Source organism: Pyrgilauda ruficollis, unplaced genomic scaffold, assembly GCF_017590135.1.
Source record: "Pyrgilauda ruficollis isolate IOZ18807 unplaced genomic scaffold, ASM1759013v1 scaffold198, whole genome shotgun sequence".
Taxonomy (NCBI): domain Eukaryota; kingdom Metazoa; phylum Chordata; class Aves; order Passeriformes; family Passeridae; genus Pyrgilauda; species Pyrgilauda ruficollis.
This window is the reverse complement of record NW_024518984.1, coordinates 178,259-201,121: the sequence shown is the minus strand read 5'-3', so window position 1 is coordinate 201,121 and position 22,863 is coordinate 178,259. Positions and strand designations below refer to the sequence as shown.

Here is a 22,863-nt window from a genome sequence, read left to right as displayed (position 1 = left end):
TCTGTCACAGTCTCACTTGTATATGAATTTAATATTAATTTCATCAGAATCCATTTTCTATTAATATCCCCTAGTATTTTGTGGTAAAAAGTGTTAATCTAACCTTTGAAACTAAGATAAGAAAGTTGTTTTCTGTGATATTCAATACCTCAATATAGCAGACATCTTCAGATATTCATTATGTATTGCAACATTAATTTACTAGGCTTCAGGGACCAGAAATACCAACATCCATGATTCAGCGCTTCTGCAAGACCTCTGCACTAAGCCTAACAGGCTGCTTGATGCCGATTTTCATCCATTACTTGCTGATAATTGGCCAACAACAAAAATTACTGTTTTATCTAAACTCTTCAGTCCTGCTGCAAAATCTCCCCAAGCAAATGGTTCTTTACCTCTATGACCTTGTTCCTTCTCTTGAAGTATGTTATTCCATTCATGGAGGTCTCTGTGCTGTTCTTGCAGAGCTTTCTTCTAGGGCCTTTTTCTTATTTGAAGAGGCATGTTCCCCTCTTGCAGAGCAAATTTCTCCTCATGAAAGAATTTTTTCTTCACAAACAGCTTTTTCCTCCACCTGAATGGCTTTGTTGTCCTCTTGAAGAGCTCTAAGCTGGTCCTTGAAGGCTTTGTGATTTTCTCATAAAGCTAAAATCTCATGCTGAAGAGCTTTTCCCTTCAATGCATATGCTCATTCATATCCTTTGAGAGACTTAATCTCTTCTCTGAGGGCTTTATTTTGTTGGCAAGCCTTTTGCTGTTTCTCAAGGTTCTTTGTTTCCTCTGAAGAGTCCCTATGCCTCTTTTGAAGGATTTTATTCTGTTCCCAAAGGATTTTGTTCTGTCAGCGGACACTTAGATTCTCCTGATAGTAGGCTTTGTTCTCAATATGAAAACTTTGTTCTTTTGCCAAAAATTTTGATTCTCTTCTTGAAAGACCAGATTCTCCTTCCAGTTTGGTTAAATCATGCCACGTGACAGGAGATGGCAAATAGGAGCAGCAGCGATGAATTGCTGATTTTCCTCAAAGAATATTTATCCTTTGAGTCAGACACTTTCCCACTTAGCTGCACAACTCAGGAGCTGTGCTGTGGTCCAGGTGATTCCACCTTCCATAAGTGATAGTCATGGAACAGAGAATAGAGGTTAAGAGTCCATAAATAACAAGTAAGTATGTAAAGAAATAAATATAATACCAAATGTAAAATAAAAATAATGGTAAATCAATACTGACATTTGACAAGCACTGTATATTTTTGAATGTACTGAAGTATGTTCAGCAGATTAAATTTCACAAAGCTAACTTGATTATACTATTTCTTCTTAGAGTCCTTTTAGAGTCTAAAAACTTTGTCAATTTCTCTCATTATATAACTTGATTATAACTGAGGTAAGGTAGCAGAAAACACTTTTAATTGTTGTTTATTCCTTATTTTATCCTGCTGCAACAATGTTCTATTGTTTAGATTGGAAAAAATACACAGACTAAGTAGGATTTTTATAAGTTTAATTTCAATATAAAGGACAATATTGTAAAATCAAGCATATTTTGGATATATGCCAGGTGTTTACTTGGAAACACTAAACAATTAGCTAACATGTTTCTCAATCATATAATTTATACATACAGCTAAATACAAACACACATTTCAGTTGTTCAGAGAAACGATATTATATCCATGAAGTATCCAGCAGTAAAATTATGATAAATTAAGGAACTAATACAATAGTCACCATTGTGTTATCCTTGAATCAGTTTGCTGTCTGGTAGCTCATGGCAGACCTGTCAGTGAGGCTATCCTCAATGATGCAATTTCAAAAAAGTATAGCAGCAGTGACACAGCATTAAGAGGCAGTGGTAATCAAAAAAGTTGTGTCCATATGGGGTAAATCATTAGGGTTTGTATGGTTAGGGTTCTCTAGCAAGTCAGTCTTTATTTTCATGAGTACTTTTTTAATATTTCCCCATCCATTATGCTAATTCAAAACATTATTTTCTGTCTGGCTATTTTTTTTTTTTTTTTGCCATTGGTATTGATGGCTGCCATGAAATATTTTCTTACATAGACTCTGAAAGTGAACCTTTGCTTCTAGCTACCTTGGCACAAATTTGGGGTAACTGTAGTAATTTCTAAATTACAAGAAATTCCATAGCTGAAACGATATATGGTCTCTATATTATTCAAAACAGACTGGCATTAGCATTCATAATTCTAAATATTTGAGTATATTTAACAGATATCTAGTATAGATATTGAGTATATTTAACTTAATATTGAGTATATATAACAGATGCACATGAAAAGAGAGAATTAAATAATAGAAGAGCATGATGGTAGGGTGCTTGCAAGCTTCATTGGCTCCCAGGTAACATTCTTTTTTTTTCAACTCATACAGGACCCATATATTTTATGACAATCACTTGCTTTGTTTGAAAAGAGGATGAATTACTTCAGACACATGAACATCTTAGATTATACTGGTAACTTGTCTACTCCTTATGAATTTTGAGGGACAGAGGAATACTTTATTCCAACTGAAGTATAAACGTGTTTCTAATATTTGTTATCCGATCAAAGCAACTGATATGTAGGACTTTTTTAATCATGCACTATGTGCTCAGGATATTAAAAAAAGTCCAGTGAGCTTACAATTAAATTTGGCAATTCTGTTTAAATCACTACACACATCACATCATCTCTTTGTACTGTCCCTCAGCTCTGTTCTTTATGTTAATTAGGTAGGGGACTGAAATATGGCATGTAAAATGTTCAGTAATCCCGGGAGATGAATATATACAATTCCCACTGAAAACTTTACAGGATGATCAGCGCTCTGAATCCTTTTCTCCAGGATATTTGATTCCCCTGCCTGCTCACTCAAATTAAATAGGCAATGCAGATGAGTAATACTGAAATATATAATACCAAACAAGATCAGTATCTTGGGTTCATATCTCTTTCCCAGGCTTTTTACCTCACTTTAAGTCCCCAAGAATTATTTAAATATTATTTCTTCCATGCTTATCACCAAGATATATCTGAATATTATAGTTCAGTTATTTTTTTTTCAGCTTCTTTAAAAATGTCATAGTGATTAAAAAACAGTAGTTCATGTAAATCGGTAGCTCTTGTAGTTGTTTTCATATTAAAATATAAAGTTTAAAGTAACACTGGTTATTTTGACATATAGGTCCCTTTCTTTTGTAATTTAGGAATATAAGTAGTAGGAAAAAGCTGTCAGTTTCAGCAAGTGACAAAGACTAAGGCCATATTTCCTCCTCAATCTACATAGTAAAAGAAAGAATAATCTGAGGTTTGAAAAGGAGGGAATTTTATGAATGCACTCCAGAACTGGACTAAAACAATGTAGCTGAAATTATACCAATAATTATTTATTCCACTAGAAATAAATGTAAACTTATCTTAACTCAGCTTCATGATGTTTCTTGAGTCCTGTCACTAGTCATGACACTGAAGGCATTGGTACTTGCCTCTGTGCTTCCCATCATGAAGATGTTGAAGACTGATGATGTCTCCCTTGGATGAACAAGCCAAGAGACCTCAGCCACTTCTTATAAGGCTTCCTCTCTAGCCTCTTCACTGTCCTCATGGCCTTCCTCTCGATGCTCTTTAGCAGCACAATCTCTTTCTTACATTGTGGCACCAAAAGCTGCATGCAATATACAAGGTGAGGCCGCCCCAGCTCAGAGCAGAGCAGGACAATCCCCTCCCTTGCCCAGCTGGTGCTGCTGTGCCTGATGCACCCCAGGACAGGGTTGGCCCTCCTGGCTGCCAGGGCACTGCTGACTCCTGCTCAACTTGCCATTGACCAGGACACTCCAGTCCCTTTCTGCAGTGCTGCCCTCCAGCCTCTCATCGCCCAGTCTATTGACACCAACTGTGTTGCCCTGTCAAAGGTGAGGAATCCAGCACTTGCCCTTGTGGGACATTGTAGAGTTGGTATTTGCCCACCTCTGTAACTTGTCGAGTTTCTCTGCAGGGCCTTTCTGCCCTTGAGGGAGTTGATAACACTGCTGTTTAGTTATCAAAGTACGTGGGAAATATAGAGAATGTGAATAGAGGGTTCTAAGATGATTAAAGTAGAGATTAAAGGCAGTTTTAATAATATTTCAAGTACTGCATCTTATGGTTGTAAGCAATTTTTGTAGTGAGCTCTATGATTGATGGCCGTGGGAGTGCATCATTGCAATGTGTGCTGCTGAGGATTATTTTAACATGACAATGTGTGTAAAACCTAACATAATAGTGAAAACAGTGGCCTAGGCAAACTGTGATTTCAGTTTACCAGTTCTTAATTCTGGTTGTTCTGATCAGAAAATAAAAAACACTCTTTTAAAAATAAATGTTTAGTCTAGAAATTTTACAGTGAAATACAACAATCTAAACCTTTTGATGACACCTGCTCTGAGTGGATGTATAGCAAAACAGCACAAACACAGCACATGTGTAAAGTGAAAGAAACAGAAAAAGGATTTGAGTTCCTGCTATAATCTACACAAAAACTGAACCATAAACCACTCTCATAACTTTTTTGAAGGCCCCCACTCCCCACATTTAGTTCCACTGCTCAGTGGAAATGAGTAGCAGAGCAGATATTTTCTTAACTTTTCAGGTGACACTAGCTACTGATTATGATCAAACTCTGATCCCAAAATAGCTAGGCTTACAAAAAAATGCCAAGTACAGGAAAAGAAAAACAGCATAGTTCAAAAAATAAGTTTAGAAAATCAAAATCACATCCATTTTACAGCTTGTATTGCATATGCCAGTTGCTTCTGGATAAACCTAAAAACTCAGACTGGAACCTAAATACCTAACTGCCATATTTGGCCCATCTGGCACTTTTACCATTCTGACAATTTTATGCTGATGTAGCTTCTTTTTTAGGTGATTCAAACTTATGATTTTCTCTCCCAAGTGGATATGAAATTTATGTTGTTTCTTCCAGGAGACTGAAAACCTGGACTAAGACAGATCTTTGCTCTACCTGCCCGAGATTAGTAGAGCACCACAGAGAGCAAAAGCTGATGGTGCTGTACATCTGTGCATTCAACATTTTGTGGCACTAAGCCACTAGTCTCTTTTCTGCATGACCAACTGACTAATTACTTTACTTGGCCTTTCTGAGTCCTTTCAATTAATGCAATGTGCAGTTGCACACAGTAATGGAGTCACCCATACAGAACAGAATCTGGGCCAGAATTAGGCTCTAAGCCCCAGAAGCACCTGTTACAAACACAGAATGTCCAGATGGTCTGGACTTTGTGGGAAAGCGTCAAGAATTGACTTATCTGTCTTTCTTACTTTTAGTTTAAGGTCATAAACATGATTCTTTTGAAGCAGAAAGCCAATCATATTTAGGAAAAAAACCCTACAAAACAAAACAAACAAGAAGGAAGGAAGGAAGGAAGGAAGGAAGGAAGGAAGGAAGGAAGGAAAATGAGAACCTTAGGATAAATCCAAAACCCACTCCATTTGTAAATCTTAATAACCCAGTCAAGCTCATTGTTATCATGTTCTGGGCAGGCAAATGGAATTAACCTGTGATTACAATGAAGCCTTCAATATAATTAGATAGATTTATTTAAACACAGCTGCAAACCATAAAAATGTGAAATATTTAGTGACTGTGAATTCCACAGTTTGTAAATTCAGACTTAAATCTCTTAGCATCTATTTGCTTTGGTTTTTATTAGAAACACTAGAAAATACTGCCCTTCTGTCACTCTCATTCTCTCTTCTTTTTTTTTTTTTTTTTTTTTAAGAACATCAGTTATTTAGTTATTTGTGTTTATAACAGTGAGTATTGTTCCTAAATGACAATTCATTTTCTAACAGTGCACTGCTTCATTCATGAGGGTCTTTTCTCAATTGGCAGTAACCATGAATTTGCATTCCATGCCTTCTGAGCTGCATGAGATGGAAAAAGAAATACAGAATTTTATGTCAGATTCCAAAAGCAGTTAGGATATCTCAAGAAATAACTAAGAACAGTGGCAGTCATGGCTTCCTAATAAGATTATTATTGGAACAAATAATGGACAATATTAACAATAGTATAAGTAATAAGCACCTGGTTTGTGCATTGCTGAAAGCTCTTATTTTCCTACTTTATGTCTCCTTCCTTCCTCCCTCCCACCTCTATATCCCATTCACTGTGAGAGTAGAGAAAGAAAGAAAGAAAGAAAGAAAGAAAGAAAGAAAGAAAGAAAGAAAGAAAGAAAGAAAGAAAGAAAGAAAGAAAAAGAGTGAACTGAGGAAGGGAGAGAGGGAGAGAGGAGGCTATTTCAGTAGAAGGAAAAATTGAATAAAGCATATTTTCTACTCACAAATTATTTAACTTGTATCAAATATTTGTTATGCTCCATAATGTTTGTAAGCTTTAAAAGCTTAAGCAGTAACTGCCATATCCCTTCATGTTCACTTAACACAGAAAAAGAAATCACAATTAGCTTCCTGAGTTCCTAACTCAAATTTTCATAAGAGTAGCAATGAATTTGTATCAGTTATATGGGAAACATGCCTATTTTTATTATTCATAAGTGTTGAAATAATATTGGCTACTATAAATATGTAGGAGACAACTAGTATTTTTAATCATAAATTACAGTAACTAAGAGCTACCAGCAATAATTATGGCATTTTTTTGTATTTGATGCATTATTTTCCTTAGACTTTTGAGAAACTTTAATATATACGGAAGAATTTCTGCATTTTCAATGGCTCAAGAGACATATGCTACTTGAAATAAATCTAAATTAATTTATTCACATGATGCTTTGAAATGTGAATAATAAATATTTTACTGCATTTTTGGAACACTCTTTTTACAGAACCAATATTTGAATTTTAAAATGTGAAAAGATGGTGGAAGTGACATGAGGAAAGGATTATCCCAAGGACAGAAAATTCAGTATTTGCTCTTAATTGTAAAAAGTGATAGGAAAGCTAAGATGTTATTTTTGTAAAACAAATGGAAATATAACATAGGGCAATGTTGTTAACATTTCAAAAAGGCTGACTGATGCCTCATTATGCTTCATCCTCACTTTATTTATGTAGAAAACAGATGAAATACTGCATACCCTAAGTTCTAAGAGAGAACAATGGATCCACTGGGGAAGGGCTACAGCTGTGGGCACTTACCTGGATATTTTCTTATAAAGCACATCTGTGCATTCACCTGGTCATATCTGAGCAGTCAGATGTGGAACAGAGCTCACCTTCAAAGCCGCATATGTAAGTAAGAGGGCATCATAAGAGAAAAACACTGGGCCAGATCCAACCACCTGACAGAGGTGAGGCAGCTGCAGGTCTGTGCTCCCAGGGGCAACCTGTAACAAAGCTGAGCAACCAGCAAGCACATGCATATAGGTCAGACATATTCACACATATATCATGGTTTCACAGAATGGTTTGGGTTGGAAGGGAGGTTGTAGATCACCTAGTTCCAAAACCTCTGTCATGGGCAGGGGCACCTTTCACTGGACCAGGGTAAGCTCAAAGCCCCATCTAACCTGGCCTTGAACACTTCCAGGGATGGAACATCCACAACTTCTCTGGACAACATGTTCCGGTGCCTTGCCACTCTCACAGCAAAGAATTTCCTTCTAATATCTAGTCTAAACCTACACTATTTTAGTTAGAATCTATTCTCCCTTGGCTCCTGCAAATTGTCCATCTCTGTCTTTGCTGTAGGCTCCCTTCAGGTACTGGAGGGCTGTGATTAGGTCACACCCACATTCTTTTTTCCAGAGTGAAAATATACAAATGTACTGGACAGCAAATTATTGACACATGACCAGGCTTTTTTACCCCCTTACTCAATTATTTATCTGTCCTTGCTCCTCCCCAAATCATGTAAATCCATTTTTCCTTCCTTTCATTCCTCCTCAAAACACCCCATATTAAGTCATGTGCACCGCTGAAACATTCACCACTCAGCCACTATGTGGCTCAGTTACCACCTGTTGCTGAAGGTGGCGCAGCTGAGGTTTTTTTCAATAATAGATCCCTTGGGGTGCATTAAAGTGAAATGACACTGAATTACTGGTGTTGATATACGTGCAGGTTTGTTTTAGAAGATGCTGTTGCATTGGAAAGGAGATGTGTAACTGTTTTGGTTATTATCTACATAAAAGTATAAAGACCTCACTTAAGAAAATATATAAGGAAAAGAAAGAAACAGAAAGGAAGGATAAGAGCAGGTAGCAAAGATATCACCTGTGGATCAACAAGGCAACAAGGCTTGTTTGTTGCAATTTCTATATCCATTGGTCACACTCTTGATCCATCAGGCATGGAGGAAGCTCCCAAACTGCAAAGTTCAACAGGTCAATGTTCAAATGGGAATGCCCAAGTAGCTCCCCTGGGGAGGAAATTTTACACTGTCTATTGCAACATTGTGGGTCATGTGCAGTCCTCTGGTTGGAAGGCCCCAGAAATTAGTCTGGAGGCACTTCAGGGATCTTTGATGGTTTATGATCCCTTCTAAGATACGACAGCTGCCTCTCACCTCAGCATAGCTAAGCAGTTATGTTCCAACAGAAGGGGTAAAATCCCACAATCTTATGTATGAATGTCCCAATACCTTCCCAGGGGGAAGTTTTGTTACTGAGACAACTGTGTAAGAGAGGGCACTGGTACGGTAAAAACTATCCCACTTTGGAGGGTCTGCTTCTTGTCAGACTCTTGGCTGAAAACCAGGTTCTTGTTAAACAAAGGTTGTTTTGTCCTGGTTATCAGTAGTGAGCGCAGAGTATTATCTGAGCTCCCCTCCCCACTATTGTCTTTCTGTGGTCTGTTGTGGTTGTGGAGGTAACCTCTTAGGTATATCTGTACATATACCTGCTAGCATACAGACAGTCTGCTCAGTAGTCTGCTCCTAGAAATCAGCTTTCTCCAATGAAAAATGTGAACTGGCTGAGAATGACTGTGACTAATCACGACTGCAAAAAAATATGTATTTTTAAGCCACTGCTTCTATTGGACAGGTGTGATGCTGATGGAACTGCTGTGCCAACTGCTCTATCATCACCCATACAACTGTTTTAGAGCAAGGAGTATTGTATGAATTTAGCTACACTTTAACATGAATAACTATGCAAAAGAAATCTATTTATCTTCCTAAATAATATGCAATAACATGCAATATTATATATGTGTGATTAAAAATCACCACTTAGGCAGTTTCATGTATTTTTTTTTGTTTATTTTTATCTCACACAATGTGAAATTTATCCCACCTAAATTCTGATGTCTAACAGCTAAGCATTTAAATCCAAGCAAGTAATGACAGACTTTCTTCATAGTCATGTCAGAGAAATGCATACCTCCAGGGTGAGATATATCTATTTACATAGGCATCTAAGAGAAGTAAAATGAATCATCACTATCATCTAGATGGGCTTACTTTTGTTCATTAATTTTCAAGCTGACAAGCAAAGCTCAGATATCTGTATTTTAGGTAAATAAAGTAGTTAGAATCCAGCATCACATAACAAAGGTACAAAGCAGCTGTCAGAGAACATCTCCACATCCATCTCAAATGTGAAATTTTCTTTTATTACATCCTTTCCATAAGGCAAAATGCAATAAATGATCCAGAAATTAAATGTTGATAGCATTTTCTATTTCCTTTGAAAATGACTTTGTGAAATTCATAATCATGGGCACACAGGTAATTTAAAAGAATAAGACCAAATTTCCTGGAACATACCAAATCAGTACCTGACAGAGAAAAGACATTTTTACAGTATCTTCCTAACTTGATTTGACATAAATATGAAGGAGGAATTAACATCCCAAAGCATGTCATGCCTGCACTCCTACCTGTTCAATCAGAGACAGGCTGAAGCTGTAGCTCTCCTCATCATTCTTAATAACAGCAAAAGATCCTTTGCTCAAAGATGCACCTGAAATCAAAATCCTCATTTAATTATACTTGCTTAAAAAACCCCATAACCTTTCTAAGAGTCATTGACAGTTTGCTATACTCAGACCTCTGCATCTGTGTCTGCCCCTCTGAATAAACACCATGACAGAACCTGAATAATACCCTATATTTAGATTAGTTGTATAGAATCCCTTCACAATAAAATGGATACTTAAAAGATATAATCCATCTTGTCTGAAATTTGACATCTAAAATAGACCGTATCAATTGTTCCTCATTGTGAGAGACTGGAGGAGAGGCTGACTGGCTCAAAACAATCAGTCTGGAGGTGATGGGGAACAGGCCAAGCTCAGCCATACGTGGGACAGCTCTCTGCTCCCCCCGGGGCCCCTGAGCCTTCTCAGGCTGCACTGAGGTGTGTGAGCATTGGAAAAGTCAGCGCTGATCACCGCTGTAATGGGGGTGGTCAGCTGCAAGAGGCAGCTGGGAACATTCTGGCTCTGTGTGAAATGCAGGCACGAGACTTTGGTGCTGAAATCAGCATAATCGTGCCTGGAGGAGGGTCCCAGCAGACCAGAACAGATAAAAGGAGAGTGATGTGTGCTGCAAGGCACGCTTGACTATCCCTGGGTTTGGAAGCAGCTGAGACAATGTTGAATTCTAGAGTGTTGACTGTCTCTCTCTTTCTCTTTCTTTTCTCTTTCTCTCTCCTTCTCACTCTTGTTTGTTCTTCTCCTATCTTCTCCTTGAAAGATATTGTAAGCCAGCCCAAAAATTTCCTGCCAATGTCTTGTTAAGCTCCTTGTTTTGCCTGGATAAGTTAGACTGCTAATTTAAAATTTGCCACATGACATATTCAGTCGGAATGTTCTAAATGCTGCAAGAAACAGGTCTTTTTGAACCTTCTGAGAATTTTGCTCTTTTCCTGAACACCACCCAGAGTAAATCCAAGTATATTCCCCTAAACCCGATTAAGTGGACTGTGGCATGACACTTGTTTATTGTACGCCTTTGAATACAGAAACGTGAAGTGACTTGCTCAGTTGCAGGTATGTGCTCGGAATCTTTTCCCAATTGTTCTGAATAATCTCCTCTACTTGGTATAAAAAATCATTAACACTATACTTGGTATAAAGATCACTGTAACTCTTTCTTTTTGCTGAAATCGGTATTTCACAAAATATTTCTTCAGATGACACTCATTTGTGGGATCAAGAAAATATAGGCTTGGTTGTCTACAGAAGACCAAATTTAGATGTTGTATACTGGTGTGATTTTTAATAAAAAATATTTAAAGGAAGTTTCAAATTTCATTAAATATAAGAGAAACTTCTGGCAGGCAATTCAAGGTCTCTTTACTTACTGGATTTGCAAAGGTGATTCCATGCTTTGAGTTCTTTTGTTTTATACTGGATTGATAATAGAAAAACAAACTCATGTACCTAAACCCAAGGTAATTACGTTCAAATCAATCTGTACTACTTACTGCATTGCTTTTTTGTCCATACTCCATTATGGCAGGGTTTTTTATTGCTCACATCTAAGAGAAAATACAAAAAGGCATGATTTTGCTTCAGAAAAACCTGCAAAACATGCATACCTTTCTACATATAATTAATTTGTCATCAAATTCTGCCTTGATTAATGTATATATTTTTATCAAATCTTATCAAATTACTTAAATTAAGGAAAGTTCAGCCCTTAAACTGGTCCTTTCAATTCATAAAGATTTCAGTTAAATTATGGGGAAAAGTAGTATTAAATTCTGCTTCTGTGACAAAGTGACATGCTCAGTAGGTAGGAGAAAGGCTATGGGTGTTGTCTATCTAATGTAAAGCATTTACATGTCTATCTAACGTAAAGTACGTGACATTGCCTCTCCCAGCATTCTCCTGCAGAGGCTGGCTGCACATGGCTTGGATGGGTGCACTCTTTGCTTGGCACAATACTGGCTGGATGGGCCCAGAGAGTGGTTGGTGGCTGATCACTAGTGGTGTTCCCCAGGCCTCAGTGTCAGGGACAGTGCTGACATATTTATAGATGATTGAGACAAGGGGATTTAAATGCACCCTCAGTAAGTTCAAAGATGACATCAAGTTTAGGTGGGAGTGTTGATCTGCTGGAGGGGGGAAGGCTCTAAGAGATCTTGGCAAACTGGAACGATGGGCTGAGGATCTAATTTCAGAATGGGATCACTTTTACAGGAGTTGAGAGTCTGCTCACAGTTATCTGGTATTGAAATGAAAAGCACTGAAATTTAGTATTTTAGTAACTAAGATATTTCTGTACTCATGAATTAAACAGTGGCAGGGAATCTTCTTGGGCTGAAATTTGACCATCTATCCAGTTGTGCTCTTAAAAGGGCCTTTAGCATGGGTTTTGATCATGGGCAAATTTCAGAACTATGCACAGGCCATGGAGCAATTTCATCATTGGTTGTTTTGTAAATTCAGATTTTAGGGCCATCAGCAGAAGCTGTTCTTTTCCCGTTTGTCTTGGTACTAGCTTAGTTTGCTAGCACACAAGCAAACCAGACAGTTTCCCTGATGTTAATTTGGGGATATGTTTTTAACATATTATTTGTTTTTTAATTTAGTTTCAAAACTCATCAAGATAGACTTTGTGTATCCTAATAATAGCATCAAAATATTTCCTTGTATTTTACAGGAATTCAAAGTGATTGATCCAGGTTTGTAAATTCCCTTCTATGCCCAAGCTTCTTTGTGAATAGGAGTCATAGCTAAACAAAACTTATGACAAAGAATAGTATAGCTGCCTAGTGAAGAATTATTTCCTTTACTCACTCAGAAAGTCTGCAGTTAAAGAGGTTTTCTTCTCATTATTTACTAAATGAGAACCAGTTGTTAATTCTTATCTTTTCCTGGTTTAAGTTAGAGCAAATATTGCACTTCCAGAAGGCTATTAATATCCTTAACCCACCTAGGATAGCTAGAAAACACCTTGGCAAGCTTCTGTTATTTTATTTGTGTTCTGTTACTCTATTTTTTTTAGTCAAATTCAGTCTTCAAAGGCATTACTCTAACTCTTTTGGGAAAACTAATGTTTTAAAAAGGAGATTTCAAATTGACAGCATTAGTAACGGGGGAAGAATAGACTTCACCTGATTATCAAGATTGAATGGCAACATTATCTAGATGACACAAAATGCTTGGATCAAAAAACATATAACCTGCTCAGTATAGTTCTGAACATGGAAAATAGTTTTTTAGTAAAAAATTTTTTACCTCCTCTAACAAAGGGAGTACATGATAATGCATGCAGAGTCTTGCTAAAATCTTGAAGCATGTGCAATATGTTGAGAGATATGTAACTTGGAAAATGGGAACAGCAATTCCAGGAGAAATACTGTTTTTACATAATTCATTAGACCTCTTTATTTTTTCTTCTCCCTGTGGCTTGTATGTGTGTGAGCTTAATAACTTCAGTGATATCACCTCTAAATTACAGTGCAATGAGATAAGTCATGCCTTGTGCCTGCCTGAAAGGTTGCCTTAGAGGCTTTAAAGCTGAAATACAAACAACTTTCTAAAGAGAGATTTTTTTTTTTTCCTATGTGGTCCTTGAAGACAAAAAACAAACAACCTGCTCACAGATAACTTATGCTCCTAGTACTATACTGCAGTGTGCTTATCTTCTGGTTCTGCTTGTGCACACGATACACAGAGAGCTACCCTGGCAGAGTCAGTATTGGCATGGATAGAAAATCTAATCTTGAGGGAGATTTTAGGGAGCAACTGAGGCTTACATCTGTTACCTACATGATTCTTACTAAAAGTGAAGGAAGGTGTGTAATTCTAGTGCATGAGCATGGTGGCATCTTAGATATTACATATTAACTTGTGGCTGATACCTGCCAGCCTCAGATTTCCCAATTTTCCTGAAGGTCCTGTGTCATATATGCCAGCCCCATGCACGTGTTTCCTGCATTTTAGTGATTTAAATGGTGCTACATGACTACACGACACTACCCAAATTGTTCCCTTGATTTGCCATGTGAGTTAATCCTGATTTGCAGACATGGAATCAACATAAAGTTACAAAACCTATGGGAAGAGCATTCAAGCAGAGACAGGTAATATTCAAAAGTTCCACAAGCTCCTTTTGGCTTGTAAAAGCCTGCCAAAGTTTGAATATGTTAAAAAACATTATCTCAGCCCTGTAAGACAGAAGAGCAGGTTGAAAATCTCAGTGGCAGTCTCCTCTAATATGTCTTAACATATCAAACTTAGCCTGACTACTGCCAGCATGGTTGTATTTATTTATTTATTTGCTGAAAATGCTGTACTGACAGACTCACTTCCTTCTTTCTGCTGTTATCAGAAGCAGAAACAACTAATTCCTTTATCTTCCTCTATTCTTCTTTAGTCTCCCCAAAATGCCAGAATATGTCTTTTATCAACCATTTCCTTTACATCGTGTTCTCTCTTCTTTGGCTTCTTATTTTTTCATCGACCTACTGGATCCTTTACTGGTAGTCTTGTCAGCTATCACTCATTTTAGCAGTTAAAATTTGTTTTCTAGTACTGTCCTCATTGTGTCAATTGTCTCCTGCTCAATCCCATAAATATGTGTGATGCAAGCAGAGGATTTTGCCAGTTAATCATACCGCACAAGGGAGTGCTGTTTAAATTGGTGCTACAATGGAAGAGACACGTATGTACAAAGTAGTGGATCTCATGCTCTGAATCTATACAGCTGCAAGGGAAGCAGTGCGGAATAATATGAATCTGCTTTCCTCTTCAAACTGTTACTATACCCGACTCCAACAACCTAGCATTTAATAACTTCTTAAGAAGGAAAATGCATTAAATTTCAATACATGTGCAGTAAAAAGAAATGCTTTTTTTTCTATTTCAATATTATGCTATAGCACAAAATACCTAGGGCAATTTGTCTCTGGGCAATGATCTTAAAGGAAATAGTAATGCAAATCAATAAAATCTGCTAGGCCATCAGGATCTGTCTTGTCTTCATTTGCTGCCTACACTGGACGTGGGTCCTGGTCTGCTGGGGCTGCACTCCCAAGGACAGCTCACGTGGTTGAAGCTCATTATGACTGAAATACAGACAGACATCTGGATAACTTATGAATATCTGAACACACTTGATGCAAGTCTAAATGTTTAACAATAATTTTTATGAAGAGTTTGGGATTAGTTTTTCATAATAATCATGGGTGGGCTGCATAAATTGTAAAATCCAATTATTATGCAGAAGTTAAACAAAATAATTAAGACTTTTTTAATATATTTTGATTTGAATTGGGGAGGAATTAAATCTAGAAGAATGTTTTGTTATGAATAAAATTTCAAGGTATAAAAGATGCAGTTTCTGACAGTTTCTGATAAAAATAATATTTTGCAAAAATTGTTTCTTATTGCTCCTAACTGTGCTCCTATACTAGCACAAAGATATAATATTGTGTAACTCTGTGAATGCAGTGAATTCATTGCTTATAAATAGACCTTCACAACAAAATTCCTCCATTCAAGGGATAGATATTTATTCAGCTGCATTTTTCTTCATTTTAAAAAGAACAGGAATTTCAAATTCCATACAAAGAATAGATTTATAGGTTTAGCAAATCTTTATGTTCCTCCTGTAAAATAGTTTTGAATGCCAGTGTACTGAAAAGCAGAGGCACTAACTGACAAAAAATCATTTGTATCCAGAATTTCAAAATATTCAACTCTAATGTTTACAGCAGACATAGAATCCCTTTTTGCAGAAGTAAGAATGCTTAATAATATTACTTTCATGTAAGCAAGAAATACAAATATCTATTCCTACAGATTGCATAATGCATTTATTCTTGCTCTTTCTGAATGAATAAGACATGACTTTTACTCAGGATTTTTAACAAATACTCATTTTTTTTCTGTGCTAATTTTAATTTCTCAACATGCTACTTTGGATGACTGAAAAAAATTAAGAAATAAAACTTTCTAAAAGCTAGGATATTTATAAAGTATTTTATATTGAGAACTCTTTACTTATAAATCAAAAGCCCCAATAACCTAAAGATCTTAAACAGAATATTAAGTTCTTGTTTTGTTTGGTTTTCATGGCTTGTAGTCCAGATATTTATTTATTTCTACCAAAAATTAATGTTAAAATTATGTGGATCACAATGATAAACTCTAATATAACTATCCAATCTCTGATATGTATGCCTGCCATACATATCCTAAAGAGTTTGGATATATTTTCATCATTTGGGAATACCATAGAAATCCTTATGTCTCTGGGTATCAGAACAGTTTGTACACAAGCAAGTAATGCAGCCCTTATTTACTATGTAAAGCAAACATTACCACACAGCAGACTTAAGTCAAGAAAAGTGCATGCGTGTGAAACGCAAAAGTCAAATAATGCTTTGATATACTATAGCATTTCTTTTTGGGCTATCAGCCTTTGTTGGGAATCTGCACATCTGGTTTCTTGACTAATAGAGTTGTAATTATGTACAAAACATCAGTAAGTTAGGAGATAATGTTGTAATCTCAGCCAATAGGAAAAAAAAATTCCAGAAGACAAGCAGATTTCAAATGCACAGTTTTCTCTGCGTTCTTATATACAAGGAAGTCACCAAAAATGTGGTCAATGCAGTCCCAAATATATGGAAGGCTAAGACCTAAGTCTTAGAACTTAAGAGAAACTTGACAGCCAAATGGAATACCTGGATACCTCAGAATATCTTATATAGTGCTAACCAACTACAAATAGGCAAACAAACGGTGTTCACCATATCAACACGTGTCAGGGGTTCTTTAATGATACTAAATAGAATCACCTTCAAAAGATCAAATGGAGAAAACGTTTTGATGGGCTACAGAAAAAGCAAAATGCCAAATATTTGCAATTCCATCAAGTTTAGAACATGGTATTTTGAATGTGGCCTAAATAAATATAAGCAGAGGTTATAGAGGTTTTCTCCATAATAAGGAAAGTTCTGGGTTAAAGAGGAAGATGTTACCAAATAGTGTTGCCTACTCAAAAATTGTTACAGTTTCCCATCCTGAGCTTCATGCTTCTGTACACAAACCTCTCTTTAGTAACTAAGACCTCTTCAGATTGCCTAAACATTAACATCCAGGACCACTCAGGATGCTCTGGAGCTAACCAGACACACTGGCATGGAAGTGGGGGAGGTGACAAGGACCTTGGGGAGATCCTGGCCTCACTGCCTCAACTGCTGAAGGTTGTGTAGTGTGCAGCAGTCGAACTGGGAGGCCACTGGTTTTTCAGATGAAAGCTAGATGGCTTCCTCTGGGGATGTTAGCAGTGGTGTCAGGATTCAACTAAAGATCAGATGTCTAGCCGTGTTTTAAAAGACAGAAGTGTCCTACATGACCTCCAGAAGCTTTTCAAACTTGTGTTTAAAAAAAAAATCCAGATAAAATGTTACATTTATACATAGATTAAAAAAAAAAAAAATCTGTATCCATATTTGAAACCTGCATTTTTAATGAAAATTACATCAATCACATTAAAACAGAAACCTTTACAGAGCACTTTCTAAATCTCAAATGAGGCCTTGCCAAAGAAACAGAGTTACAATATTTTAAATAGTATTAACTTTGATGTAACTTTGGAGGGGGTGGGGGAAGTGGTGATTTGAGGTGGTGCAGTCACCCCACATTAAGTTTCCCCACTTAGTAAGTTAATTCAGCCTACAAGAGAAGAAGATATAAAACATCAAATATCATAATTACTGTGTTTATTCAGAACATGTATCTGACTTCAAAAGGGTGTAAGGAAATGGAAAACTAGAATTTGAAGGTCAAATTGCTCCACAGAATAACTCTATTGATACCAGCAGAATTGTTATGAGTATGCATTTGCTTTCCTGTCATAACTGGCATAAGGAAAAGAGAGAAACAGTTTTACAGAGCTCCTAAATTAGCTCCATCTCATCTCTCCCATCTATTCTGTCCCAAATTAATTCACCCTGTCTTCCTTTTCTGCAAGTAGCAAGAAATGAAAAACAACCCAAACTACAATCACGCTTTTCTTGAAACACATTTGTCAGTGGCAATTTTGGACGGAACATTTCCTACCTAAACAGGTAGTTGATTAATTTGTTCATGTTTAAACAAGAACTCTAGAGGCAGAACCAAAAAACACCTTTGTTTTTCACAATACGTAACCTGGAATAGACACAGTCCTCCTGGTCTAACTGGAAAGGCTAAACAGACATTCATCTCTGCCATACGACATCAGCACCAGTGCTGTGAGCTCCATGGAGGACAGAAGGAGGGAGGATAATTCTCAGTTGCTGTTTTCCCTTGCATTGCCTACAGGATCTGAGGAGCTGTGTTCAAATTAAATCGAAAGATTAAAATAGTATCATTTGAAGCAGTGATTGTTATTAGTATTGATAAAAGGCATCTTGGGCAATGGTGAATTTCCACTGAAGATCAATTCGGGAGAGCTGATGTCTAGTCTACCAGCTGTGTGAACATTATGTGGCGATTAGGCATTGACCATGCCAATATAGGAGGTTTGGTGCATTCCTCTTGCTAAGCTGGTTTGGCTCAGTACTGGCACAAAAAAGACATTTTTTTGAAACTGCTTTCTCCAGGTTGCTCAATGCTTTTGTACTAAAACCTTCGTTGTCAAGAAGGGCCCATACTGCTCCAATGATGATACTACTTTTTTTTTCCTAATGATCTGAAATGTTGTTTTTTTTCCTTACTCCCATGGCTTTTCATATGTGTTCTGATAGAAGCAAAATATCTATTCAGAAAAAAAAAAAAAAAGGCTGATTTTTATTTGTCCTTTTGTCCAAATGTGGTTAATTGTTGTGTTCTTTTTTTTTTTATCTATGGACCAATTGTTAAAGTATATCTAAATACATGGATTTTGAAAGATTGTCATAATATTACTGATTAAAATATACACATAAAGGATTTTAGTAAAGCTTTCCCTGATATTGTTTTTTTTCCTAACTGTGAAGAAAATTACTGCCATATAAGAACTGAAAATAAAGAAATCATAAATCCAAATACACAAAAACAAATAAAATCTGAATGTTTAGCAATTTTTGCAGGGAAAAGTAATTCCATAAAAAGTGAGCTGTTATTTAAAAATGAATCTGTGAAGCACAATGCAAGACAAAGCCAAATTGTGTATGCAATAATTTTGCATGTGCAATAGGACTAGTTTTAAAGCTTCATTGGCAATTGTCTGTTTAATTAGGCTTGCAGTACTGCACATCCAAATACCCTGTGTTTAGCTCTCACTTGGACTAATAGTTGGAATTGCTCCTGAGGTAGTATTTCCATGTATTTACATTCATGCAATTGCACATCAGTGTGGCTCAAAATGCATACTTTAAATGGACATAGCTACAAGACAGTACTCAGTCAAGAGGACAAAATAGTCAGCTTGCTTGCTTTTAAGGAAGTGTAAGATTAATCCAGGAGATGTCTATCACAGTCACTGAGAGATTTCTTTAATTATTTCAATTGGAAAACTTTGGAGCTTTAAAAAATATTTTGGTTTTGCAGAGTTTTGATTGAAAAGTCAATATATTTATCTGGAATAAATGAGCTCATGATGTCTCACATGTTGTTCCTCCACATATTTTATGTTCACATTCTCTGCTTGTTTTGAGACCTGATTGGAATATGTCTTGTACCATTTCCATGTCAAAAAGTAATGGTGATGAATCATAGAAGCAATGAGTGCTGAATATGGTACACGAAGGAAAATGTAGAAGACAGCAAATTCAACATGTATAGTTTTCACAAAAAAAAAAAAAAAAAAAAAAAGAATTTGGCCATTACTGGGGGAAAATATAGGTTTTCAATCAACAGGTCTTGAGATTTTTTAAAAAATCTAAATAGCAGAAATGTGTCCTTTGAAAAAAGATATTTGAAAGAAAATACATAATTTGTCTATTTTCTCACATTTAAGAAATTCATCTGCTGAAACCAAATGCATTTTAAGCAGATTTGCAGTCTCATTTTACTCTAATGAATTCTAGTTGAAGGAAAATAAATCCAAAATTTAAGTGAAGATAATTTTTATACTTTGAAAGTATCACTTCCATTTAATTTCATGGCAATGAAGAAATCAATAAGAGGGAACACATGATCAACTCACACTGCTCTCATTTCACACTGCTTATTTTCTGTATGTTCTGTATTATTAAAGTCACAGGAGGCTTAGTTGCTGAGTGTTCATAAAGTTGACCTATACTAATAAGAAATGCCAGTTACTTAGTAAGAAAAAGAAGAAAGGAAGCCTTCTGAAGAGTGGCTGACTTTGTGGATTCTTCCCAAGACATCAACTGGTTACAGCAAAACATGTCTTTCTCCAATTTAGACTCCCACACTTGGGAAGTAAATTTATGTGTTTATGATTTAGAGCTGAAAAGCATTTAAAACTCTTAGTGCTGAAATTTTAGAATTTAGTTGAGTTGGCTTCTAATTATTATGCACTTCTTATCTGACAGTACTAAAAACATTCAAGTAGAAGCAAATTCTCCATCTGTGAAGACAGTCTGTATGAAAAAAGATTTCTTGTTTGGTTATAGCTGATACTGGTTCTGTGATTTTCTGCATTTAGAAGACTTAAATTTAATGACTGCCATTAAGCATAAATGCTGCAGTAGTTAATCCCATGCTCAAACTGTAAATATATCTAGCATTTGTGGGTACTGAATGAATAATATTCTTCTATGCAGGCTCCCAGACTGTGTCTATAAAAGTTTTTTGGTAGAAGGCAAATGTGTCTATCTGTATTTTATCAGTTAAATCAATACATATACATTTTATCACTGATATAAACACTGTTTATACATACATACACAGCCACTTCTCGCTAGGTGATACAGAGCTCAATAAAGGAACTAGAAGTGTTATCTTAAATTTTATGAATAGTCTTTTGACAGGCCCATTTTTTAATTTATACACTGAAGCATAATCAAGACTAATTTAGGTTGTAATTATTCAGTACAATGTCTGAAGTAGATATTAACTTTCACAAAAGTTTTATTTTTAGTAACCTCTGTTTAATCAGTTTAACAAAAGCAGTAGACACACTTTGTACTGTGCTATCCGGTAGAAGCTGATACCAGAAATACTACAGATACTATATACTATACTATGAAGTTTTATTTAAAGTAATGTAATAAGCAGAGAGATTGTATATTGAAGGACACTGCTCTGATGTCTAGTCACTTTTCTGCTTAATGTCTACTTTTCTTGGTGCAGAGATATAAAAACCCTGAAAATTTAACACATCTACAGAGAAAAATCTACCTGTCTACCTATGGAAAATAAGAAAAGTGTACTTGTTTGGGTACTGTGTGTGATGTGAAGATGGGGTATTTATTATTCCGGGGTATTTATTATTCCTGTGGATGTGTTTCAATTGTAATTTCAGCAGAAGTTTCTTAGGGCTTCTTGCTTTCAGTATTTCTTGCAAGTTTTTCTTAGAGGGAGATAGTTATAACAGTAAATCCTGATTTAGATTTCAAAGTGAAAATATACTTAACTATATATCATTCTATTTTAAAGAATGTGGTTCTCATTGTTAGTATTAAACACATGAATTATGATTGCTTTTATATTTGATGCAAGTTAATTTCCCTTAAATCTACCCAATGCATTGCACTTCTTGTGCTGGGAAATATTTTTTTTTCTAATTCCATTTTAAAACAAAATAAAATATCAGCAGGGTTTTTTCTGGGTTTTAGTTTTCTTGTTGTTGTTTTGGTGTTGTGGTTATTTTTATTTTTTTTTAATAGCACAAGGGAAATCTAGCCACACATATTACTTTTTTTTCCCAGTTTGAGATACATCCTGAAGAAATTTCTTTTCTTTCTGCTAGAGAATATGTCATATTTTGTCTGAATTTCAAAAGTTATAATGAGATTGGTGTTCAATGAAAAAACACTTTATAAAACCTCTCACTCACAGTAATGCTTTTACTCTCCTTAGTAGTGTCCCTGCTGAATAAATCGTATTTCTAAGCTGATATTTCTGGTTGCTAATGCTTATAAAATGAAAGTACTGATGGATAACAGTGTTATTCAGTATCCCCATGATCATTTCAGGAAATTTTTGGCTAGACAACAATCATGCAACAGAGAAAACAGACATGACATTCCTTTGCAAGGGACATATTAAACATTATTATATTTGAGACAGTGGCATTGTTATTTTACGTTTTACTTCACTATTTTTCTTTTTTATAAATTTAAGAAAAGAGTTTATGTTCTTATCATCTGAACCCTTTGCTTTAAGTGCCAATTATATTACTGTTCTCTAAGTATTTCCATTACAATAAAATCTGCAACCTGTTAGGTGCTATCAATTTAGAAAAAACCCCTTAATTTTTAATATTTCTGTTCTTCACCAATTTCAATTATTTGGTTAGTTAGTTAGTTGAAAAGTACAGCAAAATAGAGAACTCAGTATATGTAAGAATGCAAAGAGATATCTTTGTAGGATGTAGACTGCTTATTTTACTGAACAGTCTGTTTAGCTCTGATATTGTATTACATATATCAATTAGATTTGCAGATTTGACTCTCTAGTTTGGTAAAAATTTTCTTTATATAGCCAGCCCAAATGAAAATACATGAAAGAAAGGAAAAAAATGCAGTATCCCCTTTCTTTTATTATCTCAAAAGTAATTGTCACTGACTGATGTGCTGCATATTTCCGCTTTCACCCCTTGAAATATGATAGGTGAATTCCATTTTAGCAGAGATTAATTTTGCATTCTTCTACTTTATTGAGTTTATGGCCTCAACAAAACACCAACTCAACATTGCAACAGCAGTAGGTTTAGACATGAATCCTGTAGAGAACTTCTTTGAAGCTCAGGGTTTAGTGCTACAAAAGCTTTGCTTATGCTGTTTTAGCAAGGAAAAGAGATAATATTTCAAGTGCTTGCTTGGCAGGAGTCATT

General features: G+C 35.8%; 1 protein-coding gene across 1 annotated transcript; it reads right to left on the bottom strand.

Moving 5' to 3' along the window:
• Positions 1–294: 294 nt before the first annotated feature.
• CCDC70 (coiled-coil domain containing 70) lies at positions 295–962 on the bottom strand (the record flags this gene model as incomplete). Its single annotated transcript, XM_041466099.1, is given in 4 exon segments — positions 295–544; positions 546–894; positions 897–953; positions 956–962. Coding segments are annotated over 4 exon segments (663 nt in total), but the record flags the coding sequence as incomplete, so codon positions are not given.
• Positions 963–22,863: the final 21,901 nt, after the last annotated feature.